General features: G+C 31.4%; 3 protein-coding genes and 1 long non-coding RNA gene across 6 annotated transcripts; 1 reads left to right on the plus strand and 3 right to left on the minus strand.

The window, feature by feature from the left end:
- Window positions 1-8,405, minus strand: LOC140954250 (disease resistance protein RPV1-like). Its single transcript, XM_073412655.1, has 4 exons — window positions 8,221-8,405; window positions 701-939; window positions 452-619; window positions 1-332 (listed from the first exon to the last, which is right to left on the minus strand). The coding sequence occupies exons 1-4, from the start codon at window positions 8,403-8,405 to the stop codon at window positions 1-3; spliced, it is 924 nt and encodes a 307-aa protein (XP_073268756.1).
- A 5,379-nt stretch (window positions 8,406-13,784) lies between these two features.
- Window positions 13,785-17,706, minus strand: LOC118035091 (disease resistance protein Roq1-like). 3 transcript variants are annotated; one of them, XM_073412798.1, is made up of 5 exons: window positions 17,583-17,706; window positions 16,713-17,243; window positions 15,356-16,433; window positions 14,017-15,249; window positions 13,785-13,924 (listed from the first exon to the last, which is right to left on the minus strand). In XM_073412798.1, the coding sequence occupies exons 2-4, from the start codon at window positions 16,922-16,924 to the stop codon at window positions 14,092-14,094; spliced, it is 2,448 nt and encodes an 815-aa protein (XP_073268899.1). In that variant the 5' UTR covers window positions 16,925-17,243; window positions 17,583-17,706; the 3' UTR covers window positions 13,785-13,924; window positions 14,017-14,091. The 3 variants fall into 3 exon arrangements, with proteins under 3 accessions (XP_073268899.1, XP_073268898.1, XP_073268900.1); XM_073412797.1 differs by having other exon boundaries at window positions 17,340-17,617; XM_073412799.1 differs by having other exon boundaries at window positions 14,017-14,778; window positions 14,851-15,249; window positions 16,713-17,616.
- Window positions 17,707-18,727: 1,021 nt separating this feature from the next.
- On the plus strand, window positions 18,728-19,951 carry LOC140956187 (uncharacterized). The gene is made up of 2 exons (XR_012171295.1): window positions 18,728-18,791; window positions 18,875-19,951. It is a non-coding gene; the product is annotated as an uncharacterized lncRNA (long non-coding RNA).
- A 106-nt stretch (window positions 19,952-20,057) lies between these two features.
- On the minus strand, window positions 20,058-20,800 carry LOC118035087 (uncharacterized protein At4g22160). Its single transcript, XM_035040575.2, has 2 exons — window positions 20,340-20,800; window positions 20,058-20,249 (listed from the first exon to the last, which is right to left on the minus strand). Exons 1-2 carry the CDS (start codon window positions 20,756-20,758, stop codon window positions 20,201-20,203), a joined length of 468 nt encoding a protein of 155 aa, XP_034896466.1. The 5' UTR covers window positions 20,759-20,800; the 3' UTR covers window positions 20,058-20,200.
- Between the last annotated feature and the right edge of the window lie 461 nt (window positions 20,801-21,261).

Below are 21,261 nucleotides of genomic sequence, written 5' to 3' on the forward strand. Positions count from 1 at the left end.
TTAGTCGATGAGATAGTCAATCCTAAATCTTGCACCTATACCGAGCCCATCATGTGTCCTAACTGCATGATCTCTATCCATTCCATTAAATAAACAAACAATATCAAGGAATAAGTTCATTTGATAATCATCATCAGGAGAGTTGGAACTTTTTGCAAGAGCCTTTTGAACTTGACAATTTGGAATCACTTCCATTTCATGTAATGCGATTTCCCATGCTTTTCTATTTTTACTAAAAAATGAAGAACCAATAGCACAAAGGGCTAATGGAAGTTCATTACAATGATGTACTATTCTCCAAGATTCCTCCATAAAATCTTCAACTGGGTAAGCTTGTCCAAAGGCATGCCAACTCAAAAGATTAAGTGATTTTTTTGTTATCTAGAGGTTCATCTTTGCACTTGACACACTCACCATCAGCTACAATCAAAGCCTTATTTCTAGTTCTTACAATGATTTACTTCCTTGGCGAAGCCAATTTCGCATGCCAACAATTGCATTGAATTGGTCCCATTTGTCCACATCATCAAGAACAATAAGATTTCTTCTGCAACATAACGCATCCTTAATATAATCCCTTCATCAACATCATGCATGTCATCAGCATTGTTTAGGATATCTGAAAGAAGTTGTCTCTGTAGGCAAACTACACCATTGGATTCTTTTGACTATTCTCTAACATTTGATGGAAAGATCCTACCTTCAAACTTATGAAACTGCTGGTTATAAACACTATTTGCTATGGTTGTCTTCCCTACTCCGCCAATCCCATAGAGTATATCAAAGGCAGAACTGTGGGAGCCATATTCTTCCAACCATAAGTTGATATGTTTTACTGGAGGATCTCTTCCAATGAAATGAAGGGGGATATTAAATATTTTACGATCCAATTTCTTTGAGACCTTGTCGACAATAGATTGGACAAGCTGTGACTCATACCTGCATCAAAAAGAAAAATGCAATACATGATAATTAGCGAGTCTCTCTATAAAGTTTCAAAATCTTGGTATCTTGGAAAAAAGAAATTAAACCAGGCTGTGCGTCAATGATTGAAACCGAAAATGGAATAATATAGAAATCATTGCTTTTTTCAAGTAACTAAGAACGAAAATATCAGAAAATGAGAAAAAAAAATTCTTTTATTTTTATTTTTCCTTAATGTTCACTGATCAGTTAAGAGTAATGTATAAATCATCTTTCAACATTGGGTTAGTTAGAAATTGAATTTTATAATTTTTTTTTGAGTTATTTCAATCTCATAGTATTTTTCAAAAAAATAAAAAACATTACAAAGCGAAATTTTTAACCAACTCAATATTTAAATAGTAAAATCAACAAAGATAATTTAAAAAAAATAAATAAAAAAAGGAAAGTAATTTTGAAAAGAAAAAAGAAAAGGTATAAAAAAAGTGAAAAAAAAAAGAGAGAAAGAAATACATTGTAGATTACTGTAATACACGGTGCATTGGGTGTGGGGAATAGTAATTTTCCCACACCCTTTAGTTTTATACAAGTTGACAACAATAGTACGTGGCAATTTCTACCGAAGAAAAAATTCACCGTTATAGTGTAAATGCTATTTTACCTCTCATAAAAAATAAAAAATAAAAATCAATGGCCTTTAGTTGTTATGCAGTTGTCCGAGGACAACTTCGTCTCTTTGTTTTTTTAAATATATAAATTACTAAAATACTTTTAAAAAAAATTAGCACGTTGTTATGCTATTGTATTTTAGTCCTTTTTTTTCTAACAATTAAGTGACAGAAATACCATTAAACACAATAAAGTTATAAGTTGTCATCTAGGGATTATTTCATCTTTTCTCACACATATATATATATATATATATATATATATATATATATATATGTTAACTGAGACACAATTTACTACTTTATTAAATATAAAATATTAATAAAAAAATATAAATAGTGTGTGTATAGCAAGCGCCAACATACCATATGCTTCATCGCTTTTAGATGACGGGTGCAATGATTTCTAAACATAAATAAGAAACTTTTTTAATGTGGTTTGATTTGTCTTGGTGCTTTTTTCCTCTCACGGCAGCACAAGTGATGTTATGACCCCTGGCTTAACGCTGGTAAATGTTTTTTCTCTTTCTTTCCATCTTGATTTTAACGTGCTGCATTTTAGAATTCCAAACCAACATTCAATTTTTTTTTTCTTCGAACTTGATCTCTCTTCTTTTAATTATTGTTATTTTAAAATGGTATATAAAATTATATATATATATATATATATATATATATTTTAATTTTATTTTTATTCAATTTTTTTCATCTCTTATATTTAGTCCTCATTCATTTAATTGTTATTTATTTTTTAATCATATTTTTTAATTAAAATTATTTTTTTATTTATATCTCTCAACATTTAATTTCATTTTAGTTTTATACCATGTTGATCCTTATTTATTTGATTTCTATTCATTTTATTTTGATAATTTTTTAGATATAATTATTTTTATGCTATTTTTATCTTTTTACACTAAATTGATTTTTTTTTATTATTATTTAATATTTGATTGATTGAGAATTATATTTTATGATTTTTTTTTAAATATGATACTTTTGTATGATGGAAGAGACTTTAAAATAAATTAAAATAATATTTTTTTTAAATATCTTTAATTTTAAGATATTAGAATATGTTGAAAACTCCACCAAAATACCCTTAGAGACTGAACTCTAACATTTTTTTTAAGATCTCGCTAGGCACTGTGATCTCGCTCTCCACCTTTTTTTCTCCATTCTTTGCAAAATTCTATCTCACTTGACATGATTATACAATTCACATGATTATAAATTTTTTTAGATATGATTATTTTTATACTATTTTTATCTTTCAACACTAAATTGATTTTTTTATTATTTAATATTTGATAGATTAAAAATTATATTTTATAATTTTTTTCAAATACAGCACCTTTGTAGGATGGAAGAGACTTGAAAATAAATTTTTTTATTATTTAATATTTGATTAATTGAAAATTATATTTTATAATTTTTTTCAAATACCGTACCTTTGTATTATGGAAGAGACTTTAAAATAAATTAAAACAATAAATATTTTTTAAAAAATATCTTTAATATTAATATATTAAAAATATGTTGAAAACTCCGTCAAGATACCCTCATAGACCGAACTCTTACATTTTTTTAAAAATCTCGCTAGGCATTGTGATCTCGCTCTCCACCTTTTCTCTCCATTATTTTGCAAAATTCTATCTCACTTCACATGATTATAAAAATTTTCAGATATAATTATTTTTATACTATTTTTATCTTTCAATACTAAACGAATTTTTTTTATTATTATTTAATATCTAATTGATTGAGAATTGTACTTTATAATTTTTTTCAAATCTATACTTCTATTTGATGGAAGAGACTTGAAAATGAATAAAAAATATATATTTAATATTAATATATTAAATATGTTGAAAACTCTGTCAATATACCCTTAGAGACCGAACTCTTATATTTTTAAAAAAATCTCGCCAGGCATTGTGGTCTTGCTTTCCACCTTTTCTCTCATTTCTTTACAAAATTCTACCTGACTTCACATGATTATAAATTTTTTTAGATATAATTATTTTTTATATAAATTTTATTTTTCAACATTAAATTGATTTTTGTTATTATTATTTAATATTTGATTGATTAAGAATTATATTTTATAATTTTTTCAAATAAGGTACTTATGTATGATAGAAGGAACTTGAAAAAATATTAAAATAATATATATATATTTTAAAAAATATCTTCAATATTAAAACACGTTGAAAACTCCGTCGAGATGCATATCAAACTCTTATATTTTTGTAAAAATCTCGTTAGGCATCATGATCTCGCTATCCACCTTTTCTCTCCATTCTTTGCAAAAATCTATCTCACCTCACATGGTTATACAATTCACACAAAACTTCGCTCCCTTATTTTTCAGATCTGCATTCGATTAATTTCATCTTAAAGTGAAATGAAAAAAAAAAACCCAATCCTTTGTTTTTTACTACATGCTTTTCCCATCACCATCAATTTTTAAGGCCGTGTTTCTTGAAACCATAGCCGGGCTCATGCCATTAAAAAATATCTGCACCCCGATCCCTATCCGACACCACTACCCATTCTGTTCGATGGTTGAGTTGCTGGAAAAGGTAGTTTGTAATTTAATAGAAAGTATAAGATGATGGTTGACAAAAAGACAAAGCCATTGAATTCTCTGCCACGAAGAAAATTTGAGCAATACATGAGCTGTCGATGTTTTGGTCAAATACCTAGCCATCAGGCCATTGATTGTATCGAAATATTGTACTGTTTTATACATCTTAAAAAAACCAAGTATGAGTTGATAAACTACAGCCATGCATGTATTTTTCTTGTATATTTTCAGCATTAATCTATGATATACGATGCATCAGTACGTAATGAATACACTACTAAACGCCTCGTTTCGTTTATATTTGAAATGGCCTGGTATATGTGAGATTATTGCAGTGGAAAGTGAAGCGCGATCGTTGCTCTTGAACTTTCATGGAGCTCGTGTTTTCAGAAGGGAGAAGAGAGAGAAAACAACAATGGCGTCGAGCAGGAGGATCTTTGCTCTTATAGGTGTTACTAATTACATGCCCCGCGCGATGCCGCGGGTCAATTATTTTTTGCATTTCAAAAATAGTCAAGATTTAAAAGTGTTAGGTTTTTTTGTAAAGTAATACCCAAGAGTCTCAGTTTTGGTTACATCGCTTGATCCAAGAGTAATGTTTATAATATTAATAATAACATTAAACCTGGGTTAACCCTTAGCATAAAAGTGTCTGAACTACAATACCAGATCTAATAGCATTAGACGTGGGTCTGGCTGCAAGGTCGTGTCATAAAAGTGTGATAATTAAATAGATTAGTTAAAAAAAAAACCAACAAGAAGAAAAAAACTAATGAGAAAAAAGAAAAAAAATATATGAATTAACTGTGTTAACCCTTCAAACCAGGTTAACCCATCATACCTTGAATTCGCATCATGAAAGTTTGATAATTAAAAAAAAAACAAATTAATGGGTTAACCCAGAATTAACTAGGCTAACTCGTCAAACCAGGTTAACATGTCAAACCCAGAATCCATGTAATGAAAGTTTGATAACTAAATAGAAAAAAATTTAACATTAACAATTTAAATTAAATGAAAAAAATTAATTAAAAAAAAAACAAAAGGCATCAGCCTTTTCACTGTGAACTGCACTGTGTAGTGCACAGTTAAAGGCATAAAAAAAACAAAAACAACTAAAGACATCAGCCGAAAACTACTTAGAAAAAAATTTAATATTAATAAACTAAATTAATTAAATAAAATTAATAAAAAAAAAGAAAAGAAAAGAAACCTTTAAGAAGAAAAAAAAACTAAATATAAAGAAATTTAACATTAACAAACTAAACTAAACAAAAAAAATTAAAAAAAGAAAAAAAAAAGCAAAAACAATTTCACGTTAACTTGTTAAACCAAGTTAACCCGGGATTTGTGTCATGAATGTCTGGTAACTAAATAAAAAAAAAAGTGAATATTAACAAACTAAACTAAACAAAAATTACTTAATTAAAAAGAAAAAAAAATCCGGGTTAACTCGTCAAACAATGCTAACCCGTTAAACGCAGGATTTGTGTCATGAAAGTCTCATAACTAAATAAAAAAAAATTTAACATTAACAAACTAAATTAAACAAAAATATTTATGAAAATAATAATAATAAAAATTGATGGGTCAACCCAGAATTAACTGGGTTCACCCGTGAAACCAGGTTAACCCGTGAAACTCGGGATATGTGTCATAAAAGTTTAATAACTAAATAGAAAGAAATTTAACATTAATAAACTAAACTAAACGAAAAAAATTAATTAAAAAGAATAAAAAGCAAAAACAAATTCTATTTTAACTTGTCAAACTAAGTTAACCTGTTAAATCCAGTAAATGTGTCATAAAAAATCTGACAACTAAATAAACAAAATTAAACATTAATAAAATAAATTAAACAAAAAAATTTTGTTAAAAAAAAAACAAAGGAAGAAGCAAAAAAAATCCCGAAAAACATAAAAAAACTAAGACAACTTAAAAAAAAAAACACCTAAGAAATCAGTGTTTTACTGTGAAAATAAAAAAATTAATTAAAAAGAAAAACCAGAAAAAAAAAAATTTAAGTTAACCCGTTAAACTTGGAATGCGTGTTATAAAAGTTTGATATAGAAAACAAATTTAACATTAACAAAATGTTTTTTTTTTAAAATAATCCATAAAAAAAATGAAGAAAAAATGAAGAAAAAGAAAAGCAAAACGTAAAAAAAAAATCTAAATTAATTGGGTTAACCCATAATTAATTAAACAAAAAAATTAATTAAAAAGAAAAACCATAAAAAAAAAATTGAGTTAACACGTTAAATCCGGAATACTTGTTATAAAAGTTTGAAATACAAAAAAATTTAACATTAACAAAAATAAATTTAAAAAAATATCCATAAAAAAAAAAAACAAAGAAAAAATGAAGAAAAAAAAAACTAAAAAAAAAGAAGCAAAAAGTAAAAAAAAAAAAAAAACGAAAAAAAAAGTCAGCACAGTTAAAAAAAAAAAGTGTTTTACTGTGGACTGCATAGTGCAGTCCATAGTAAAAACACTGATCGGTTTTAGTTATATTTCAATATAAAAAGAAATTGACAAATATAATTTTAAAAAATAAAATAGAAAAATTATATGGAAAAACACTGTAGCAATCCATAATATTTTAAAGAAAAAAAATTACAAAGCGAAATTTTTAACTAACTCAATATTTAAAAAGCAATATAAAAATAGTAACACGTCAGTTTGGAACTTTAATTTCTCGCAAATCTTGTTTAGACTATTAGTTTATCTAAAATATGGTGAATTTAATTTCAATTATACAAGTATCCATGTTATTTATAGCACAAACAATATTCACATGTAAACAAATACATATTACTAATTTAATTTTTTTTAATTATGTTTTTTTTTTCTCTTATTTCATTTGTAACACCAACATGTTATTATTTGTTTTTTAAAACAATCATTTAATTTTTCAGGAATTATCTTCACGGTGACCTCAGCACCAACTATAATTTGTGTATTCTAGCAATATAATTTTTTTTAGTATAGGGTGAGGGTAACCTTGAGTCATTTTTTTTTTAAAGACTAATTAATTCTTTCTTGATTGAATTTTATATAAACTTATAACATTGATATTTAATAGTATTTAACGAATCTATGATAGATTGCGAGCATATTTTTGCCTTTCTATTCAAGGGAAAAAAAGAATAGGATTTTTTTGCCTTAGCAAGTAATCTTTGATTCTGAAATAATTATAAAAAAAGTACAACTTACCGGTGGGAGAAAAGAATTTTTTATGTAATTATTAAAAATGTTCAGTTCCTACACTATGTATATAGTTAATAATTATTAAAAAAAACTTTAGGGCCCAATTGAGATTAAAAAAAGTTGTCTGGCGACTTAATCAAGACTACATATATAGTTGGAGGACGTTTTTTTCGGTTCTTACTTTTCTCAAACCATTGATTCATGTTTTCCTTATTCTTTTATCATTTTTGTTGCATTCAATGTGATTCACGTTTTAATTATTTATAGACATTAATATATATTCAAGAAAATCAATTCTATCTAATATTGATTTCAGTACGGAAACTCAAGATAAACGACATGCCTTATTGACCACCCGATGTAATACTTATTTGAGATTATAGTAGAGTTATAGTTTAAAATATTTTTTATTTAAAAGTATATAAAAATAATATTTTTTTATTTTTAAAAATTAATTTTGAGATTAACACATTAAAATGATATGAAAATATATATATATATATATATATATATATATATAAAATTTAATAATTTTTTTTTAATTTAAAAAAAAACACGGTTTCAACCATATTCTCAAACGATCTTTTAATTATTAGAGTTAGTCATAATGATATTACATGAGCTATAATGCAAAGTTATATTAATAAATTATTTTATTTAGATAAAATTTAAATAAAGTGCATTGCTAACAAAATATAAATTTTTATTAAGAAAAATATATCAATAAAAGAGGATTATATTAGTAATTTTTTTATATCATTTAAATTATTAATTCCTTATAAAAAACTATTTACATATAAAAAAAAATGAGGAATGCACTGTGGTTACCTATCTCCTAAAACCATTCCTCCTAAATCTGCAATTTTCTTCAGAGCAATCCTCCACCAATTCACTCGCTCCATCTCCTTCTTGAAACGCTTTTCATGATCCAATAATGCTACAGCGACTTCAGATGGATCCACATCATAGAATACTGGCAAAACTATGCAGTCATCATTCCTCTTGCACTCCATGATCATTACAAGTTCATCGAAGCAACACCTCGACGAAGCATAATCTAACAAATTTTTTTTCTAATTATTATTTGTTTTTGTTTCTTATTATTTTTTGATTGATTTATTTTTAATTCCGTCTCTCATCATTTTATTACTCAGGAATTTGATTTCGTTATTTTTATAGGTTTACATTTTATAAGATTGGTTACAGTCTCATAATTTAAGCTACAAGTTTTGAAGATTATGTTGAGTTTATTTTATTTTTTTAGGTCATTTTAAAAATTGATAATTTTTTTAAATCATCTTTCAATATTGGGTTGTTTAGGAATTGAATTTCATGAATTTTTTTTTGGGTTATTTCAATCTTGTAATTTAGTGAGTTAACAGTAAGTTAACATATGTCCTTTTGTTTTTCCATTGTTTTTTAGATTGGATTGTTTTTCTTGGTTTTGCCCTTCAACATTGCATTATCTGAGATTTGAGCTTTATTGTTTTATTTATTTTTTCTCTACAAGGTTATCCTGATCTCATGATGCGGTTATGTATTTGGCTAACTAACTTGGGTGGACTCAAATCATTTTTTTTGTTCTTTTTTAATTTGATTTTTTTTTTAATTTTATCCTTTAACATTTGATTGCTTAGAATTGAGATTCATTTTTTTTTATAAGGTTGTTACATTCTCATTTGATTTTTTTGCTTCGTTATCAAATACTATGAGGATATATTTATGTAATATTGGCCGGCATCTCTTTTTTTAGTTGATTATTATGAAATTTTTTAGTTCGTTTTGCTTATTGTTGTTCTCTATTTTTTTTAATTATATTATTAAATTAATTATATTTATTGAATTAAGGCAACTTAACAACCTAAATCTTTAATTATTATTATTATTTTTAAAAAAAAAACACTACCTTCACCTCAACATCTTTTTTACATTGAAAAAAACTTTGCCCTACTAGTAATACAGTTCAGGTAAATAATCTAGTTTAAGCTAATCACGTGGCCCCAGAGCCCCACTGGGATTCATATTCAATATTCATTCGATGGTGTGTATGGTAGGCTAGACATGTGAAGCCCATTAATTGATTCTGTCCATATTATTTATGTTAACCCGACCCGGTTGTGCTTTTTGAAGGTCCACCAAGCTTGTTCCCCTGTTCAGATCTTAGCAAAAAAATATTGAGTGATCGATCTACATGAGCAATTTTGTTTGTTGCGTTAGCCATGTTTCTTATTTGTCATGCTGTAAGGGGCATTGGAAACCTTTTTATACACATGAATTACTCGCTTCAGGATGAGGAAAGTTTCATAGCTTGTGGATTTGATCGATTCCCAATGGAGAAAGAAAATCACTCAGAATTTGTTTCTGTACGGGTCAATACGGAAAAGACATGCCTGTTGCATATGGAGAAAGTGAACGATTGTTGGGAAAAGTTTTCTCACTTGCAGGAGATAACTTGGAGGCCATCGTGCAAGAGATAAACCCTCTTCCTTTCAGTATACTCAAACCTTGGATTCTAATTCAAATAGAATCTTTCCACAATTCAATCTCAAGAAGGCCAACGTTACGCACTCATCATGGTGCTTCGGAGACCAGAGGCAATTTTCACTTCTTCACCTTCTCCATATGCTCTACAAAACTTCCTTTCCGGGATCCTTGATCCTTGGTTGCAGAGGAGAAAACATCTAGCAGTGATAATGAGAACTCTCCTGCAACAAAGGGTGGAGAGTTTCAAAAGAGGATTTGTGATGAAGGCACCATGAAGGAGAAACGTGGAAAGCCAGTGGTTGCTTCAGATAGACCTGGAAAAGGGGACAAGCTACACAAGCACAATATCCACCATAGCGACGGTGCCAAATATATGTCATAATTGAAGATAAGCAAGAAGTAGCACCAACTTGTTAAGAGCCTGAAGCAATCCCAGTAAAAAAAAAATCAATCTAAACCTCTTAACTGTGCGTTAGGTGACCTTGATAATTTGCATGTACAACCATATAAAGAATTTGTGAAAGAGGAACATAAGAAGTTGCAGGAGCATTGGATACATTTGGCAAACGAAGATCGTTCTGCAGCATATGCAGCCTGTGTTTCGGGATCAGATTGATTAAGGTGCAAACAAACATGGAGGATGTGCTGGAATAATAATGGAGCAAGAAACAAAGAAATCGACATTTCTGACTCTATGGCATTTCTGGTTTTAATTATCTCCCCACAGGATCAGTCTCTGCAGCTTATTTCTGTTGTTCAAATGGTATTTAGAGAACTTAACTTAAACAAATAACAAAGGGCAGAGCAAGAGCATCTAGGTTACTGTTATCCCTCAAATTTATTTATAGGCAAATCAAAGATTACAAGATCTTTTTCGTAAAGAAAAGCTCAAGTGATTTTTTGTTATCTAGAGGTTCAACTTTGCACTTGACACACTCACCATCAGCTACAATCGAAGCCTTATTTCTAGTTGTTACAATGATTTTACTTCCTTGGAAAAGCCAATTTTGCCTGCCAACAATTGCATTGAATTGGTACCATTTGTCCACGTCATCGAGAACAATAAGAGTTCTTCTGCAACATAATGCACCCTTAATCTTTATAATCCCTTCATCGACATCATGTATCTCATCAGCAGTCTTGTTTAGGATATCTGAAAGAAGTTGCCTCTATAGACAAACTATAACATTGGATTCTTATGACCTTTCTCTAACATTTGATAGAAAGCTTCATCCTTCAAATTTATGAAAGTTCTAGTTATAAACAGTCTTTGCTATGGCTGTCTTCCCAACTCCACCAATCCCATAGAGTATAGCAATAGCAGCACCATGGGTGCCATCTTGCAACCATGAGTTGACATATTGTACCAGATGATCTCTTCCAGTGAAATGAAGGGGGACATGAAATATTTTACGATCCAGATTCTTTGAGACCTTCTCCACGATAGATTGGACAAGCTGTGCCTCTCTTCCCTTCCTGTACTGTGTTTGCTCTGTTCTTGCTCTTCGATCCCCCTCCTTATTCTTTTTTTTTGTTCTTTTTTTTTAGAAAAAAAAACCCTCCCTATAGCCAGAGAATGCCATGCGGTTACCCTGATAATAAAGAGCTTATGGGACTGTTATTGCAGAAGTTTGAAATTCTACAGAAGGTAACCTTGCGTATGTGCAACAACACAGGTCGAGCTTTCAATACCTCCATCACTGCCATCGGGCCACTCCCACCGCCTCCTCCACTCAGTTCTTAAAAAGAAGCAAAGATGGGGTTTGTGAGGGTCTACACAAAACCACAGCACTGTGGCGTTGGTCACGCTCTACAAGATGAGGTTGCGGTCTATTTCTCCTCAGACATAGTCAGCAATTTCTTGAAGATTTAAACCTGGAATACTTTTACCACTTGATCTTGCATCAGGAGAATGGGTTGGGCAAATCAACAGAGCATGCCATGATATATGAAAGTTCTCTACCCGTTTGTTTTCGTGGTTACTTCGGCTTTTAAAGCAAACCACAAAAAACAAATGTTTACTAACGGAAAAAACTCTATTCACTATTCATGGACCCATCATTTTTTGCTTTGAAAATTCAGAATTACTAAAAGCAGCACAATACTATTTTTTGCCGTGGAGAGTGGCTTTACTGTTCTGACTGTATCGTTTCCAATCTAAAGTGAAATATATTGAATGAAGTCTGATTCAATAAAATAAAATAAAAAAGTTAAATTAAATTTTATTTTTATTTTTATTTTTAATTATATTTTATTTAAAAAACTAGTGTTAAATATTATTCAATGACATTTTATAAATTAGACAGAGATCGCTTAATAACATAGCATTTACAGAATTTGATCGCAATCTCAATTTTGTTCCTGATTATATTTTATATGATATTTTTACGCGTTTAAGAAACCAAGAAAATTGTAATCCTTATCGTTTGTAATTCATACGTGATGGAATTGTAGATAATTTAATAAAACAATAAAAAATATTGTATATAAAGTATTATTTATTTCATGATGTACTAGCAATAGTTAAATTTATAATATTTAAATTTAAAACCATCAAAATATATATATATATATATAATTTTATAACCTCAATTTGAAAAGTATTCTTAACCAAACACATTAAACTACTTTTTGTTCAACCACAGTTTTAACTAAATATATATAAATACCAAACCGACTTCAACTAAAAATATTTTTTATAAAATAATTTTTTTCAAATTACAACCATAAAAACTACCACAATACCAACACTTTCAAAACTAAGATCTCACAGCAGTCAAAGTTGCTGGCTACTATATAAAATTTTAGGATTTCCACTTTTGTTATTGAATTTTAATTCTATCTTTTAATTTGATAATTCTCAATTAAAATTGATTTTTAAAATTTAAATTTTGATGTTTATTGTGAAAATTTAATACAATCAAATCAATTTTTAATTAAAATGAAATATATTCAAATTATAAAATTATTTCAACTATATTTTCGAGACATGCTCACCTATTTTTAACTACAAGTGAACTTGTCTCGAGATGATATATGTAGAAGAAAAAAATTACAGATCAAATTTCACCATATATTATTTTTATTTTATTTTTACATAAAAATAAAATAAAATAGATAAAATAATATGAAAAAGAAATGTTTCTTGACATATATTTTGGTCAATAAAAAAAGGTTGGCATATAAAATAAAATATTTAATATATCTTATTATAATAATACAAGATCCTATAAATAAAAATTAATTAATAAAATAATATCATGTGATATTAAAAAAAAAATATAAAAGCCATTATAAATATTTATAAATAAAAGATCTCATGCTAGACGTTGGAGGAAGATTACTGGAGATACAAAACTATTTTCAAAAGCTTTGGAGCTTTTATTCATTTTACGGCTGAAATCTAAAAAAGCAAACCTCTACTGAATGAAGCCTAAATTATTACAAGTTCTAGACCCTTCTTTGCAAAATACCCCCAAGCCACACCGCGTTCATAGAAGCCACAATAATAATTTCTAAAAATACGAGAAGCTATTTCTACTTTGGCCGCGTGTGCATCATCGCTACTGTTGTGGGCATTGATAACTTCATCCTTTCCTTCCTCTTCATGCAACCACTGTACACCAATCGCCTTTACTTGAATAGCTGGATCATGTGGAAGCACTGAAATACTCACGTCATCACCATTATCAAATGTAGGATCACCGACCCCTAATTTCCAGTGGCTTAGCGATTGGATTTCACGAACCCCAAGCCTGTAAATCACTAAGAAAGAGGCTTGACGACGCAATTGATTGGTCTTGTTTCTGATTCCAATAATAACTATACTAGAGCCACTGTATTCTGACGTCACCCTAAACCTTGTGAACAGATTAAAGCCACATATCCGGCGCGTCCCAGGTGAGGATATTTTGAATGAAAAGTTATGTACAAACTCGTTCTGAATTAGCCATTTATCCTCTTCTTCCTCCTCATGAAACCACCTCGACTTCTCTTCTTCATCAAATACGTATGCGACAACGTTGAATATGCCATACAAAAATGTTATCTGTACCACAAAAAAAAAAAGTCTATAAAATGAGCAAAAGACAAATATTAAAAATGTAGTTTTCAAAAACAATAAAATGAGTGAGGGAGGACCTGAAATCTCGATGGCTGTATTTGACCACTAACTATTTCCATTATTCTGAACACGTGGGAGTCAAACTTCTTGATTTATTCTTGCTTTATCCAATCTTGGAGCTCGAGAAATTGATCACAACCATCTGCTACAGTCAAGTGGATTCCATTTGCAAGTCTTCGCAGTGAATTGCAAAAGGACACATCTAACCTACCCAAATGAGATGGAAGCTCTGGGAGTGCCAGAAGCATTTTGCAATTGCTTAAACATAGGTAGTTGAGTAGACCAAGATCCTTGATGCTTTCAGGAAGAGCACCAATTGAAGTTCCACTTAAATCTAGACTCATCAAGGAGCGTGGCAGTGAAAACAAGGTAAATCTCAACATTTTCCTCGCTGAAAACCTAGAGGGAAAGAATAGCTTCAATGGAAGAGATGTAATGTACAATGCACTTGCAACAATTCCATCACTTTGAAGCAAGTTGCGCCCCTGATGATGCTCTAACTCCATATTCAAGATGTCAAGATTTGAGCAACCATCTAAAACCAGCTCTTGAAGTGAATTCAATCTACTCATTTCTTCTGGAAGCTCCATAAGACTTGTACAATTTCTTAGATTTAAGATCAACAGTCTTTGTAAATCACAAATAGATTCTTGAATTTGAACCAAACGAATGCAGTCTTCAAGTATTAGCTTTTCAAGGCCTGGGAGACCCGAGAAGTCTGGGGTTCTAATGAGATCACGAGAGTGACGGAGATCAAGAACTTTCAATTTTGGAAGAAACTGAAAATACATGAATTTAGTTGTTATCAATTGAAAACGAGAGAGATAGCTATAGAGAGACTTGATACATACCAGTTTGCCTTTCCAAGCATAAACTAGACAACTTCTGGATAGATCAAGAACCACAAGCTTCTCCAAGCATATGTGATTTGGTATGGAGCTCCAAGACAATCCATGCCAACATAACCATATCAAATTCTTGGGAAAGTGCTCAAAACTTCCATCAAAATTAGTGTAGTTTAGTTGGAGAAATTTTACATCTGTCATCTTTCTAAAAGCATCCGTGCTGAGGATAGAAAACAAACTTGTTTGTAATTTTCCCCTATCAGAAAAATTAGAAAGCAATTGTTGAAAGAAGTTAAGCCTATTGTGCTTTCGGCGAACCATTGAATCAGTACAGACAACTTCTGCATAATTATCTTTCATTAATGCATGCATATCAATAGTAAGGCCACGCAATTTTTCAGCATCCTGCATAATAATATTAAAAGTACATGAGAAAGGAAAGTAAATGAAAGAACATGTTAAGGCACCACAAACCATTTAAGTACACATATAAAAAAATTCAGCTACTTACAGTAGTTCCTTTCAAAACGGTAAAAGCATCCTCGTGACGCCATATTCTTTGACATTTAGGAGATTCTTGACGAGCAATTTCCCTTCCCATAGCTCTTACTAGTCGATGCATCCACAACCTTTTATAATTGTTGATTTCAACAAGACATCTATCGATGAGATTGTCAATCCCAAATATTGCACCTTTATCGAGCCCATCCAGTATCCTAACTGCATCATCCACATCCATTCCATTGAAGAAACATGCGATATCAAGGAATAAGTTTTTCAGATAATCACCATCAAGAAAGTTGTAACTTATTCGAAGAACCTTTTGAACTTGAAAATTAGGAATCACTTCCAATTGTTGTAATGCGCTTTCCCATATTTCTCTTCCTTTTCCGGACAATGAGGACCCAATAACTCGAAGAGCTAATGGAAGTCCATTACAGTGACGTACTATTCTCCCAGAGTCTTCTACAAAACCATCAACAGGGTCAGCTTGTCCAAAGGCATTCCAACTGAAAAGCTCAAGTGATTTTTCATCATCTAGCAGGTCGACTTTGCACTCGAACCACTCAATATCATTAGCTGAAAACAGACCCTTATTTCTGGTTGTTACAATGATTTTACTTCCTTTACAAAGCCAACTTTGCATGCCAATGATTTTATTGAATTGGTCCCTTTTGTCCACATCATCTAGAACAATAAGAGTTCTTCTGCAACATAAGGCATCCTTAATCTTCAGAATTCCTTCATCTTCATCATTTATCTCATCAATAGTCTTTTTTAAGATGTCGAAAAGAAGTTGCCTCTGTAGGCAAACTATATCCTTTGATCTAAAATTTGACAGGAAGCTCATTCCTTCAAATTTATAAAAGTTCTGGTTAAAAACACTCTTAGCTATGGTTGTCTTTCCAACTCCACCAATTCCATAGAGTAAAGCAATGGCAGCACCATGGGATCCATCTTGCAACCATGAGTTGATAGCTTGTACTGGAGCATCTCTTCCAATGAAATGAAGGGGGACATGAAACATTTTTTGATCCAAATTCTTTAAGACATTCTCCACAATAGACTGGACAAACGGTGCCTCGTAACTACATCAAAACATAAAGTACAATGTACGATAATTAGTAGTCTCTAAAAATAGACAACATTTAGCTAAGAAATTAAAGCAGGTTGCATGTCAATGATTTGATAGTTAAAACCAAATCATGATTGGAAAAAAAAAAAAAACCAATGAAGAAATCATAAGTATTTTATTTTATTTTTGTTTATGTTTTCTTATCAGTATACTTAATTGAAAGAAATTAAGAGTTCACGACCAGCATTCTAGTCTTATGCTATGTATAGTTTCATTAAGAGATACAACTTACCCATCTCCTAGAACCACTCCAGCTAAATCAGCCACTTCCTTTAAAGCAATCCTCCACCCATTCACCCGCTCCATCTCCTTGTTGAAGCTCTTTTCATGTTCCACAAATGCTGCAGAGAAGCTCCCTGTTTGACGTCCGACTTGGGATGGATCCACATCATAGAATACTGGCAAAACTATGCAGTCAGCATTCCTCTTACGTTCCATGATCATTACGAGTTCATCGAGGCACCATCTCGACGAAGCATAGTTTTTGGAGAACACGATTATTGATATTTTTTATTCTTGTATTGCCTTCTGGAGCTCGAAATCTATATTCTCTCCTCTCCGAATTTCATCATCATCTCTAAATGTGTGAATCCCTGCATCAACCAGGGCCTTGTAGAGGTGATCGGTAAAGTTCTTGCGGGTGTCTTCACCTCTAAAACTCAAGAACACTTGATATTTACAATTAGAAAACCGAGAAGAGTAGGATTCTTGATATTTCCCAGCAGCCATTTCGAGTCTAGCAAAGATAAGACTTTACAAAGATCTGGACAACAAAAAAAAGGAATTGCAGGATTAAAGTCGATAGATCAAGATCGACAGCACACCAATAAGCTGAAGTGTTCATATATTATTATCTTACTTTTTCTGTAAGACAATTTTCAAGTTATTTCCCAGCAATCAACTCCTCCATGCCCTTTCAGAAAAATACTTGTAGATATGATAAATCTCTATGCTGAACCAACAAAATCGGTTGATGAGATCATCAATAATTAGTTTCTAATAGTGAATTAATCGAAGTGATTCTCAGTTACAGCAGAGTTACATTTCACAATATAACATAATACTAAAAGAGATAAGAGAGAGAGAGAGAGAGAGAGAGTACCTGCAATCTTCACTTTCCCTTCGCTGATGTTCTCTCATCAGTCCATCAATTTTCAGTTTTTAAGTCAACCTCACAAGTCTCTGGGGTCTGGGTCATTTCCGCGTTTAGGACCATTTTCTTTTTTTATTCTTTTTTTTTATTTGCTCAAATCATTTATCACGCGTGGAGTATAATTACCAAAAGAGACATTAGAGACACTCACACAAACACAATCCCTTTCATCAACTCACACGGTTCTTCACTTCTTCTTACTTCGGGCCGTTTGGTACTGCGGTCCAAACGGCTTTTTGCACAATTTGAAATTTTTTTTTTATTTATTAAAATTGAGATCGGTTTGTACTTTCTAGATCGTTTTGATGTGCTGATATCAAAAATGATTTTTAAAAAATAAAAAAACATTATTGGCATACTTTTCGGCACGAAAAGCTATTTGAAAAGCAACAGCTATCACACTTCCAAACACCCTCTTCACCCACCAGTATCATCAAGGCTCTTCGTATCTTACCAATCTATTAGTTGGTCAGTTTGTCGGTGGAGTTGAAATCAAAAAAATTTGTTTTTTTAGTGATTTTATATTTGAGTTGTGTAATTACTAATATAATAGTGATTAAAATTTTTTAGTTTTTTTATTTCAGTATATTAAAGAAAAAATAAAAAATATATTATTAAAACGAAAAACTAAACAAACTTTTAAACACGGATATTTTACATATCATACACAGAGTTCTGAGTATTTGAATCATTGGCAAAGGCAGGGATGGCAGGAGGGGAAGTATCTGTGTATGATATATTACATATCATACGCAGAGTTCTGACCTTCTTGTTCTTTAGGATTTTTCTTCCCACATATATTAAGAGCACCCATGGGTCGGGCCAATCTTACATTAATTAACTATATATAATTAATGTGTATAATTTCTTTTACAGTGCTTTCTCTTACTTCCAGCGCAATATTCTTTTTTCTTTCTTTCTTTTGTGAAATCCAACACATCAAATTATGTTAAATTAAATTTTGAACCTGGCACTTAAAGTAGCACGTATCAAACATTAAGATCAAAATCAAGATAAAGTTAAAGTAAATTTGATGTTTTTTTTATATATATAAAGTAAATCTGATAAAGTTACCTGCAATCCTCACTTTCCTTCGCTGATGTTCTCTTATCAGTTCATCAATTTTCTGCTTTTAAATCAACCTTGAAGGTCTCTGTGGTATGGGCCATTTCCGCGTTAGGACCTTTTTTTTTTCTTTAATTTGCTCAGAATAAGAGAAGCTATTTCTGCTTTTGATACAGGTACACATCACTATTGGAAAAGTGCTCATAACTTCCGTAGAACTTGTGTAATTTAGCTGGAGAAATTTTACATTTTGCATCTTTCTAAACGCATCCGTGCTGAGGACAAGAAACAAACTTGTTTGGTCAATTTGCACTTGTTCCCCCAAGAAAAACTCAGAAAGCCACTATTGAGAGAGGAGTGTAAATCAGTGCAAAGATCTCTGTATCATGTTGATCATTGCCTGGGCCAATTGGAGTGCATTCTAACTCATGTTTTATGTGCGTTCTTAGTCGTGTTTGATTCAATGGTTACCTTTGGTGCACCTGATCGGCAAATCGCCTGGAAAAAGCTGCCCAGAATGCTTAGCACCTAACAAAATCGGAATTAGAGGAATTTGCTAGAGCAACAGAGGAGTAACCAATCGAATTGTTCTGTGTTCATGTAGAAATTCTCATAAATGTGGTTTTGAGGTTGGGCTGCAATCAATTTGGAAAGATTTTGGTCCATGCGATGAGAGCATTCCTTCTGTACTATGTTAAGTTGATTCATTTTTTTTCTTTCATTTTCCTTTCCACTCATATTTGCTCTTGCTGTATTCATCTATCTGGAAGAGATGTCAGAGATGTGTGTCAACAGGCAGAACGATCATGGGCATCAAAGGTAACCAACTAAACATCTCATGTCCTCTCACATCGTATTGTTTACATGTCTTTGCATTCGCAGCATAATCGATAGATAATTCAAGGACAAGCAAGTAAAGATGGAGAACAAGGAAGTCTACCACCTCTGGCAGAATACACCAAAAAGCTCCATGAATTGAAGGAAGGCTCTAGCTAGCATTGTAGAGCAGAAAATTCAAGGTTCTAAGCATTTCATCTCTACATGTTTCAACCTCTCACCTCTGGCAGAATACACCGAAAAGCACCTTGAATCGAAGGAAGGCTCTAGCTAGCATTGCAGAACAGAAAATTCGAGGTTCTATTATGCACCCACAGAAACCTCAAGTGGATACATGTTAGAAAGATTGACAGAGGAATTGTAATTTCAATGTTATATAGCACAAACCCTAGGTATATCAATAGATGTATAGCATGCATACGAGTCCTAATTAATCAGCAGAAGGTCAATTTCAGGTTTTGCAGTAGGAATTCTGTACTTAGGGTTTGCAAAACAGTAGTTAAGATACCACACCATCAAACATAATGCAAAGAAGCAATGGATGCAGATCTCTTTATTGCTCTGTCCATTCTTGACTTAAATATAGAGAAAACATCAAGCAGAAATTTTTATTTGTTGAAAAGAAAAGGGCAAGAAACCAGGGCCGAATCCAAAACAAATAGACTTCAAAAGAAGAAGTTGCATTGTAGCAAACTTAGCAGCAAAGCTCCTTCCCTGCGTTAACCAATCACGACTCAGTGAGTTAAGCAGTCAAAAAACATATAAAAGTCCGAAACTTTTTCATTGAGAGAGAATGAACTGTACCTTGACAGAATGGGCATCTCCCCCTCTTCTTCTCCAACTCGTTTCCTCTTTCTACTCGTTCCTTTCCCGGCCACAATCGAAGCAATCTGCAACTGAGTCTGCAACATCATTCTAGTCAACTCAGCCTCCAACTCCATCCTCCTTTTCTCTGCCTCCAACCTTGAAGCCTCTCTTGCCTTGATCATCTCCATCTCTGCAAGGTCCATTCTAGCCATTGACTCCGAGAAGACCCGGAAACTCGCTGCAAGATCAGCAAGTCTTGGAGGTGACTCGGAGCTTACAGAGTCAGAACTCAGTGGATTATTAGAATCCTCGCTGTCCGAAGGGACTTCACCAGTCACCATTCCAGCATCACAGGCATGCTTTAAACGGTTCTCCTCTTCCCGGTTCGGTCTGGCTCGATCGGCTGCGTCTGCCATTACCTTATCTTTGTTCTATTCTACCATGCTCTCCTACCATTATTATCACAGGGTCACTCATAAAGTGAAGATGCTGCCACGTCAGCTAACTTTGTTGTTAACGGGACCCACCAACATCTCGATGTCTCCTTGCTTTGATGATTGAAAAGTAGTGAGTTGCCCAACCAAAGTAGTAAACCTAACTACAGTTAGATTTTTGTTCTTTCAGCTCATGGGAAATGGCAAGTGCTTCAACTATGTAACAAAGTGAAATAGAAATCACTTAAACTTGGTCACTGTCTTTAGTATCGTGGTTGAAATTGTTTTTTTTTATTTAAAGAATATTAAAATTAATTTTTTTAATATTTTCAATATAAATTATGAAAATTATTTAAAAAATATTAAATTAATATTTTATTTATCTAAATTTATGTGTGTGTTGTAGATTGATGTTAGTTAGCGAGCAATATGATCATAACTTGTTAAAAACTTGTTTTGTGTCAAGGACATGTGTGCACTTTTAT

This window comes from Populus alba, chromosome 11 (assembly GCF_005239225.2).
Source record: "Populus alba chromosome 11, ASM523922v2, whole genome shotgun sequence".
Lineage (NCBI taxonomy): Eukaryota > Viridiplantae > Streptophyta > Magnoliopsida > Malpighiales > Salicaceae > Populus > Populus alba.

Excerpts from the sequence above, each read along its gene's own strand:
- LOC140954250 (XM_073412655.1), bottom strand. The coding sequence starts at position 8,405 with ATGGAGTGCAAGAGGAATGATGACTGCATAGTTTTGCCAGTATTCTAT. Across the intron at positions 940-8,220 it reads GGAATGGTTTTAGGAGATAG|GTATGAGTCACAGCTTGTCC; the intron begins GTAACCACAGTG and ends TTTTTGATGCAG. Across the intron at positions 333-451 it reads CGCCAAGGAAGTAAATCATT|CTTACCCAGTTGAAGATTTT; the intron begins GTAAGAACTAGA and ends CCTTTGGACAAG.
- LOC118035091 (XM_073412798.1), bottom strand. The coding sequence starts at position 16,924 with ATGATCATGGAACGTAAGAGGAATGCTGACTGCATAGTTTTGCCAGTA. Across the intron at positions 16,434-16,712 it reads GGAGTGGTTCTAGGAGATGG|TTACGAGGCACCGTTTGTCC; the intron begins GTAAGTTGTATC and ends GTTTTGATGTAG. Across the intron at positions 15,250-15,355 it reads CCGTTTTGAAAGGAACTACT|GATGCTGAAAAATTGCGTGG; the intron begins GTAAGTAGCTGA and ends ATTATTATGCAG.
- LOC118035087 (XM_035040575.2), bottom strand. The coding sequence starts at position 20,758 with ATGGCAGACGCAGCCGATCGAGCCAGACCGAACCGGGAAGAGGAGAAC. Across the intron at positions 20,250-20,339 it reads GAGATGCCCATTCTGTCAAG|GGAAGGAGCTTTGCTGCTAA; the intron begins GTACAGTTCATT and ends TGGTTAACGCAG.